We start from the raw sequence: 9,152 nt of genomic DNA, 5'->3' as shown, positions 1-9,152 counted from the left end.
CACAAAGGCAGCTGAGTCCACTTTTTGGTCTCATGCAGCCTCAGCTTACCAAGTAACTGGCTGACATTAAACTTTTTTTCGCCCCGGGACAGGGTTTCTCTGTGTAGCCTTGGCTATCCTGGCCTCGCTTTGTAGACCAGGCTGGCCTCGAACTCGCAGCGGTCCTCCTACCTCTGCCTCCCCAGTGCTGGGATTAAAGGTGTGAGCCACCAACACCCAGCTGACATTAAATTTCTACATCTGCCCCCGCTTCCTAAGTGCTGGGGTTAGAGGCATGTGCAACCCCACCTGGTTAAATTCCACTTTGAAAGAATAAGTGGATTTTTTTTTTCTCCCCCATGAGTATTTTTAATGTACTTTCCAGGTTGATTGATGGGAGAACAAGTGTCAGGAGCTGAGTAGCAATTCTTATTACAGAGCTGAGAGTCTCCTCCACAGCCAGGAAGTTCTGAGCATAAGTGGCCTAGAAGTATTTGAGACGGCCTACATCATTGTAGCCTAGGTTGGTCTGATGCTCTCAGGAGCATAGTGAGCATTAGGAACTCTGTCACTGGGTCATTTGCTGTTCAGGGTGTCCCTGTAGCCCTACAAGAGGTTGCAGGGATCTTGTCTCACGTCTGTTATGGGAAAAGAAAGTTAATAGATGCTGGCCAAAATGATTTTCACATGTGATCCCAGGAGGAGTTGTCATGGAAATTCAAGGCTATCCTGAAAAGGGATAGGATCAGGTCTTTTGGTAAGAGCTACTGTCTAGTAATTTCCCCCAGTGAGGGACTCTGGTGATGGCTCAGTGGTAAGAGTGCTGACCTAGCCTGTAGGAGAGCCTGCACCCCCATCCCTGCACTTGGGCAATGAGAGAGTGTGCACTAAAATCGAAACGTGAACAGCAGGGTTAGCTTCCTAGTGAGGGTTTCTGAGAGTGGACCGACTGGTCTGCAGGCCAGAATATGCAGTGCCTCGATGTGGGTTTCTTAGAGTCCGATTAGCTGTCCCAGCTCTTAAATTCTAGAGCAGAGATTGGACCTGCAAAGCCCACCCATCCAGAGTGGAAGGGCGGTGGTGACTTTGGGGTTAAAATCCAGCTTCCTAAATTTAAACCCTCAGCTTCTTGTAGTTGAAGCAGGCCAGTTGATGTGACCATACACACTTTAAAACTGGGGGAGGGTGTGTGTGTGTGTGTGTGTGTGTGTGGGGCGGGGGTGGTGGTGGGGGACGGCACAAGCCTGGTGTGCTGTGCAGCCTGAGGGGCAGAGTCAGAGGGCAATCTTGGCTTCAGGGAGAGACCTTTTCCCAAACACCCGAAAGAAAATCGTTGCCAGAGCCTGGGGGAGGGCCGAAACCCTACCACAGGCACAAACACGTGCCCAGAGAGATGCCAGCCAGGCTGTGCCAGCCTTTGACTCTTGTCTTAAGAAACTGTGGAATGGCAGCAGCCTGGTCCTTTCCAAAAATGGCTTGCCAGCTGTCATGCGTATTCTAGTGCCTCCTCGGGGCAAGCGGTAACTTGTCCCCTTCGTGATGTGAGTCTTGGCACACCAGAACGTTCAGGCCAAGAAGTGCGGCTTGCCATATGGTGGGGCATGGCTGCTGGGCCGCAGGACCCTTTGCCACCGGCGAGAAGCAGTGTCCCGCTCCCGTCCTGTTCCCCCTCCCCCACCCGGACTGAGACTTGAAAAACCCCTGGCTGGAGAAAGATGAAAAGGCTACAGCTGGCTGCAGGTGGTTCTCTTGGGAAGGGCAACCCCTTCGGCCAGGGAGTGAGCGTGCTGCTGGGCGTCTTAGCCTTGCTCAGCCCCAATGCTCGGTGAAGCTGGAAAGGGATGCCACTAACCAACACTCTAATCTGTCCTGGGACAGCAGAAAGCAGTGGGTCGTGAATGTGAAATAATTTAGTAGGGACTAGACAACTACCCTATGAGGCAACCTGGTAGCCTGTGCCTCCCCAGAGAAGAGGAATTAAGGCAGGCAACTTGCATGCAATTACCAGCCTCAACTTGACTTGCTAGGGGCGGTGAACAGGAGACAGAGCCCGTGGTGGGAGGGGTGTTGGAGAACTAGGCCCAGGGATGGTGAAAGCCAACATATTTGATGGCAGGGGGTCAGATGAGGTTCCACTCTGGCGAGTTGGGTGATGGGTGAGCAAGCTAGGCATGCTGCCTCGACCTTGTAATCTCAGCGGTTGGGGAGTGGAGTAGGAGGGGCAAGGAGTTGGAGGCCAGCCTGGGCTGTATGAAACCTTGTTTCAGTAAAGCCGAGGAGAGTGGGTTTAGGGTTGGAGGTTGGTGCCTGGAGTCCTATGGCCACCAAGTTGGGCCCCCAGCCTTCCAAGCTGTCACACAGTATGTATGGCGGGACTGGTGGGGGTCCTGGCTTGTGTATAAGTATACAAAGACTGCCTTTCAGAACCGGAAGCCAGGCTGCTCATCTGTCCTTCCAGCTAAACAGACCTTCTTGACACAGAGGGTGGCGGTGGGAGCCTGATGGCCAGAGTTTTCATACTATATGCTAAGTTCCTGGAACTTTCTAGAATAGCACTTCCAGAAGGGCCCTCCTCGGCTATCGGGATCTTATATAATTGCCTTGCCTGTAAGGGTTCACTGCTGGCCATGAGTGACTATTGAACTTTTGAACTTGAAGAAATTAATTATAGCTTTTTTTTTTTTTTTTTTTTTTTTTTTTTTTTTTTTTTGAGGCAGGGTTTCCTTGGCTGTCCCAGAATTTGCTCTGTAGACCAGTTTGGCCTTGAACTCAGAGATCCACCTACCTCTGCCTCCCAAGTATTGGGAGTAAAGGTATGTGCCCAGAAACCATTTTTACAATTAGGACAGATAAGATGAGCACATTTAGTGTATATGTCAAAGAAAGATCCACGGGCGGGGGAGATGGCTTGATGGTTAAGAGCACTTGCTGGTGTTGGTGACGCCTGGGGTTCGTTTCTCAGTGCCACTGTGACTCCAGCTCGGCAGGATCTCCCGTCCTGATTGGCCCGGAGGGACTGCATGCACAGGGCACACAGACATACAGGTAAAACATCCATACACATTTTATTTGTTTTGTTTTTTTCAAGATAGGCTTTCTCAGTGTATCCCTGGCTGTCCTGGACTCACTCTGTAGACCAGGCTATCCTCCAATTCAGAGATTTCCCCCTGCCTCTTCCTTCCAAGTGCTGGCATTAAAGACTTGTGCTACCTGCCACCACCAGGCTGAGGATTCTTTTTTTTTTTTTTTTTTTTTTTTTTTTTTTTTTGGTTTTTTGAGGCAGGGTTTCTCTGTGTAGCCTTGGCCATCCTGGACTCACTTTGTAGACCAGGCTGGCCTCGAACTCACAGCGATCCGCCTGCCTCTGCCTCCCAAGTGCTGGGATTAAAGGCATGCGCCACCACGCCCGGCCAGGCTGAGGATTCTTAACACAGCCAAATGTAGGGTATGGTCTGGCCACCACATTGAACAGTGTAGCTCTAGAACTTTCCAGGAAAAAAAGATTCTTCTTTACCCTGAGACAAGTTCTTGTCATAGAGGTTAAAGTGGGCTAGAATTTGTGCTCTAACTCTTCTGCCCCAGCTTTCCAGATGTTGGAGTTTGAGGCGTGTACCACCATCCCAGCTTACCTTTACAAATGTTACAAAATTTAGTGTGTGTGTATTTTAGTTAGGCTTACTGTTGCTGTGATAAAACACTACGACCAAAAGCAAATTTAGGACGGAAGGGTTTGAAAAAAACAACAGAACCCACTTCCACATCCCTCACTGTACATCACTGAAGGAAGTCAGGAGAGGAACTCAAGCAGGGCAGGAATCTGGAGGCAGGAGCTGAGGCAGAGGCCATGGAGGGTGCTGCTTATTGGCTGCTCAGCCTGCTTCCTTATAAAATGTGGCCCACCAGCCCAGGGTGGCACAACCCACCATGGACCGGGCCCTCCCCCATCAATCACTAATTAAGAAGATGCACTATAGGGCTGGAGAGATGGCTCAACAGTTAAGAGCACTGGCTGCTCTTCCAGAGGACCTGGGTTCAATTCCCAGCATCCACCTGGCAGTTTATAACTGTTGTTCCGGTTCCAGGGGGCCTAACACCCTTACATGCAGGCGAAACTTCAATGCACGTAAATAAAATAAAAATTTAAAAAAGAAAAGGCACTATATGCTTTCCCAAAACCTGATCTTATGGAGGCGTTTTCTTAACTGGGGTTCCCTCCTCTCAGATGAGTTTAGTTTGTGTCAAGTTGACATAAAAACTACCCAACACACCGGGCACACTGGCATACACCTATAATTCTAACACTTGGGAGGCAGGTCTATGGGAGTTCGAAGCCAGCCTGCTTATCAAACAAAGTCTAGGACAGCCAGGGCTGTTACACAAAGAAACCCTGTCTCAAAAACAAACTACCCAGCACACGTGCAAAATGCATACCATTCATTTAAAGATCAGAGGAGATTACAGGAGTTGGATTTTTTTGTTTTTTGTTTTCTTTTCCCCCCCTACCATATGTGTTCTGAGATTTAAACTCAGAAAGTTATCCTTGGCAGCAAACACCTTTACCTGCCTGGCCATCTAGCCAGATTACCACTCTCATCTTATTATTTTTTTTAATTTTAATTTTATTTTTTACCACTCTCATTTTAAAAAATAAGTAGAGCTAGGTGTAGTGGTGCACACTTTCAAATCCCAGTACTTGGGAGGCACAGGCAGGCAAGTTCAAGGCCAGCCTGGTCTGCTGAGTGAGTCCCAGGAGAGCCAGGGTTACTGCCCAGAGAACTATCTTGAAAAATCTAAAAGAACCTGGGCTACAGATGCTGAGGTTGGACTCTTGAGACTCTGGGTCTATCTCCCCCACCCATTGACCCCACCCATCCAATAAGACAGATCTCCAGTTTTGGCAGTGATATTTATTTTTCTGAAAGATCGGACTTATATACAGCGGTGACAAGGAGCTCCTCACCCTCCCAGGGTCCTGGGTAGGAAAGGAGCTATTAACAGAAGGCACACAGTGGTAGCCTCAGGAGGCGGCAGTAAAGGTTAAGAGGGTGTAGTGTGTCCTGGGGAACCCAGTGGTGGAAACTGAGGCTCAGCTCAAGAGAGAGAGCCTCAGGCCACACAGCAAGTACAAGGCAGCTGGTCGTGGGGGCTTGTGCTGGTCACTTGGGGCTACCTGGCTACAGCAGGACGCAGGGGCACCCACGATCCTTCTTCCTGGGAGCGCTGGGTGGGCTAGGCGGGAGTTCTTGCTCCTGGTACTTCCTGTGGGAGGCAGCCTGTGAGTATTGAGAGGGGAGGGCTGAGGAGCAGGGGGGCAGGAAGTGGTGCCCCTGCTTACCGGACAGTCCGCACCAGCTGCTGAAATGCCTCGTCCACATTCAGGCGCAGTTTGGCCGACGCCTCGAAGTAAGGCATGTGGTGGGAAGCGCTGAAGGAGGATGCTTCAGATCGGAGGACCTGAAAGGAGACGGGACAAAAGGGAGGAGGGAGTCAGGGAGAGGGCAGGCTTGAAGACCCAAGGTGTGTGCTAGTGCTGTATAACCTCAGTAGGCTCAAGAGAGAAAGTTCTAGAAGACCCAAGGAGAGGCTACTGGAGGCTTACGAAGATGATGAAAATATTTTAGGTAACTGGGAGGCAAGCAAGTGAGCAAGCAAGAAGAAAGGTGTCCTTGTCTAGGAGAGGGGGATCAGGGATCAGGATAAGGACCAGGCCCTCAGTAATGGATGTTCCCACTTGGGGGTCCTATCTAAGTGAAAGCTGTGACAGTAGAGGGACCAGGGTTTCAGAGCAGAAGAGCCCCCCCACCCCCACCCACCCCCGCCTAGAGCTTCCCAGGTCCATTCAAATAGGATTATCAGAGAAGGGGAAGGGCATGGCAAACCTGGCGCTGCGTCTCCAGATCTGCCTTGTTCCCAACCAGCACAATGGGGAAATCGTCGCGGTCCTTGACCCTGAGGATCTGGGTGAAGAGCTTGCCTACCTCATTGAAACTGCAAGAGAAGTCAGTAACATGAGGACAGCCTCGGGCCAGGCACCTGCCCGGTGCTCAGCCAGATCCACCAGCGCTCCCCGCTCACCTCTGCCGGTCGTTAATGGCAAACACCAGCAGGAAGCCGTTGCCAGCTCGCATGTACTGCTCCCTCATGGCGCCAAACTCCTCTTGTCCTGCGGTGTCTAGGACTGTGGAGTCAGGGAGAGAAATGTGTGGGTCTCAGGCTGTCCTGGGCATGCTCACAAGTCCCCTCCGCCTCGCCACCCGCCTCCCACACAAGCCCCGTCCATCCTCACTGTCCAGCCGCGCAGGGACGTCATCCACCGTGCACATCTTTGTGTAGGAATCCTCAATGGTGGGGTCATAGTCAGACACAAAGTAGGACTGAGGGGGGATAGAGAAGCTCACTGTCACCAAAGCATCCTGGTGTGTGTCGGTGTGAGTCCTGCCCCTAGATCTCTCTGTCCCCTTCTGGGTGTGTCTCTCTTGGTCTCTGTCACCCTCTCTTTCTCTGGGTCTTTTTCCTACTCCGGGTCTCAGTATCTCCTCTCTCTCTCTCCCTGCCTTCTCCTGAGGCTCTGTCTGTCTTTTTCTCCTGCTCTCTCTCCCTCTTCCTTTTTTGGGATCTCTACCTCCTTCTCGTCCCCTCTCTGTGGGTCTCAGTGTCCCTGGTCCCTGATTTGAGCTGTCCCATCCTCTGGGTGTGTCTCCTTTCCCTCCAGATAGCTAACCTGTCTCTCTAGCGGCTGTTTCCACCTCTCTGACTGACTGTCGCTGCTCCTGTTTCCTCTGCTCTCCTCAGTATGAAGCATCTCCCACCCCCCCCCCCCTTGTCATCCTTACACCCAGCTGTGACAAGTCACTTTCCCTCTGTTCCCTCACTTGGGGACTGAGGATGAAAACACTACACCATCTAACAGTTTTTCGGTTTGAGGGAATTCCCTGTTCAATAGTAACACTTGGTGATGGTCAGTGATCCGCTTCTGAGAGCTCTTGTTGACCAAAGTAGCTGCCTAGCTTGCCTGTCCAGTCTGGCCCCCGCTCCCCCTCACCCCGCCTTCATGCCCACCCCCTTCTGACCTCCTCTACTCCCTCCTCCACAAGCAGCCTCCAGTGTCTCCTCCCTGGGGAAGGTCTATGTTCCAACGGCTTCTGAGAGGCCGCCCCACCCTCATCCCGCCTCTCCCTTCCTGACTGGGTCCTGCTGCCTCCATTCAGGCCTCTGGCCAGCTGCAGGTTTGGCCCTAAGGTGCCAGGGGCTCAAAACTGGCCTCTTTCTTACCCACTGTAGGCTTCTCAAAGGCATAGCTGAAGGGTGTGTGTGTGTGTGTGTGTGTGTGTGTGTATCATTCAGGAACTTCTACTGCAGCAAGTGGGCCCTTGCTTTCCTAGTGTTGCTCTGCTGTGGGGGAGGCTCCCTGTGGGAACTGGGTGGAGGTTTCCGGGGCTGGGGTGGACTTTTAAGAACTTGGCTGCTGGGGCTGAAGGTGGCTTCCTCTCTAGGCGGTGTTTGCTGAGGGCTGGGGTTTGAAAGGGTGCAAGAAGAAGCAGAGGATGAGGCTTCTGTGTGAGAGAGACAGACAGACAGACAGACAGACAGACAGACAGACAAACTGAGAGACAGAGGGAGGGAGGAGAGAGATGATTAAAGCCCAGAGTGCCTTAGGAGATGCTGGAGGGCGACAACAGCCTGGAATATTCTGGAGGGTAGGTTCCTGAGCTAGTGGTGGTCCTCTTATGGGTCCTAGAATCTTCTAAGCAGCAGGTTGTGAAAAACCCGAGTTCTAGACTTGGGAGCTACCCAGGGTGTTCAGAGGTGAGGGCAGGGAGTTTGAGTGGGAGAACTTAGGAAGGAAAAATAGTTGGTTTTCCTTGGGGTGGGAGGGTCTCCGTCTAGCAGAATGGGGTACTGCCAGATATTGGTGCTTTCCTAGAGTAGTCGTGTGGCAGGATCTTTCTGAAATCTGAGGTTTGAGGGGGGTAAAATCCTCTTCAATTAGGGGTTACAGAGTGCCTTTCTCAGGACTAGATGGTTCCAGTACAGTCCTAGAGTGAAGGTCTGGGAAAGAGCAGGAGTCCGAGCCTCAGGGAGCGCTTAGGATATGAATGGAGTAATTGTTCGGAATTTAGGGTGCTCCCAGGAGGTGAGCATGGTACTCCACTGGGACTAGAGCTCTTAGGTACCTCTGGGAGGCTGATCTGCCTCAGGACGCATTAGGAAAAAGCTCCCCTTCATGAAGCGGGTGGAGGCCCTGGGCACTTGGAGTCGCAATCAGAGGAGGATCTTTTGGGGTTAGAGACCCTCTTAGGAGGGTCTTAATGATTGTTCTGGGAGAAGTGAAAAAAGTCTCAGGCAATCCTAAAAGGGCTCCAAGTCTCCATCTCAGGGACACCCTCCCCGGTGGGGGCCCACTACCTGGATAAACTGGATGGTCAGTGCGCTCTTGCCCACGCCGCCGCCGCCCACGACCACCAGCTTGTGAGTCTCGCCGGGCGGGGGGTCCCTGGGTCCCGGCCCCCCGCCCCGGGGCCGTCCCCGCCCAGTCCCGGACGCCGCCCCGCTGCTCATGTCGCCACCGCTGTTGCTGCCGCCGCTACCGCCTAGGGGGGAGTCAGGAGAGACCAAGGGGTGGGTTATGCTAATGAATACTGCATAAACATGAGCTCCGGCCTGTACGACGCCAGTCTCCGGATGCTCCGAGAGGAGGCGAGGCCAGGGAAAGGGAGGGGCTATACTAATTAGGATTAGGAAGAAACAAGTTTGCAAAAAAAGGGGAATTCCAAGAGGGGTGGAGTTATGCTAATATAAACCTGTGCCCCGCCACGCGCTGTCTTCTGGCAGTCCGCCTTTGGGAGGAGCTATGCTAATAAATCCCAGTTCGGGAGAAAAGTTTTTTTGTTTTTTGTTCGCCCCCTATTCCCCGGACGGGGATATGCAAATGAGGATGCTTGCTGTAGTAGTTATCCAAGGACCACTCGTGGGTATTTCTGGTAGGTGGGGCTTGCGGGCTCCCTTTCAGGGCCGTATATAGGGCGATTTTAGGAAGGCACAGGTCTCGGGAAAAGAATCTCCCCTCCTTTCTGGGATCTTAGCCAAGCTCTCTGCCCCGGCGCGGGTCTAAAAACTTGAGTCTCGGCCAGCCGTGCGACCCAGGCTTCCGGTTCCTGCTGTCCCAGTCACAC

General features: G+C 52.3%; 1 protein-coding gene across 1 annotated transcript; it reads right to left on the bottom strand.

Annotated features, from left to right (window-relative positions):
• Positions 1 to 5,082: 5,082 nt before the first annotated feature.
• Positions 5,083 to 8,578, bottom strand: Rras (RAS related). The gene is made up of 6 exons (XM_051148498.1): positions 8,386 to 8,578; positions 6,266 to 6,353; positions 6,055 to 6,157; positions 5,859 to 5,967; positions 5,315 to 5,433; positions 5,083 to 5,238 (listed from the first exon to the last, which is right to left on the bottom strand). The coding sequence occupies exons 1-6, from the start codon at positions 8,536 to 8,538 to the stop codon at positions 5,154 to 5,156; spliced, it is 657 nt and encodes a 218-aa protein (XP_051004455.1). The 5' UTR covers positions 8,539 to 8,578; the 3' UTR covers positions 5,083 to 5,153.
• Between the last annotated feature and the right edge of the window lie 574 nt (positions 8,579 to 9,152).

The sequence above is a fragment of the Acomys russatus genome, chromosome 7 (genome assembly GCF_903995435.1).
Source record: "Acomys russatus chromosome 7, mAcoRus1.1, whole genome shotgun sequence".
Taxonomy (NCBI): domain Eukaryota; kingdom Metazoa; phylum Chordata; class Mammalia; order Rodentia; family Muridae; genus Acomys; species Acomys russatus.
This window is presented reverse-complemented; position numbering and strand designations above follow the sequence as displayed.

Coding starts and splice junctions, on each gene's coding strand:
- Rras (XM_051148498.1), bottom strand. CDS start 8,538: ATGAGCAGCGGGGCGGCGTCCGGGACTGGGCGGGGACGGCCCCGGGGC. Junction 5,968..6,054: donor GCCATTAACGACCGGCAGAG/GTGAGCGGGGAG, acceptor CTTCTCTTGCAG/TTTCAATGAGGTAGGCAAGC. Junction 5,434..5,858: donor ATCTGGAGACGCAGCGCCAG/GTTTGCCATGCC, acceptor GTCTCCTTTCAG/GTCCTCCGATCTGAAGCATC.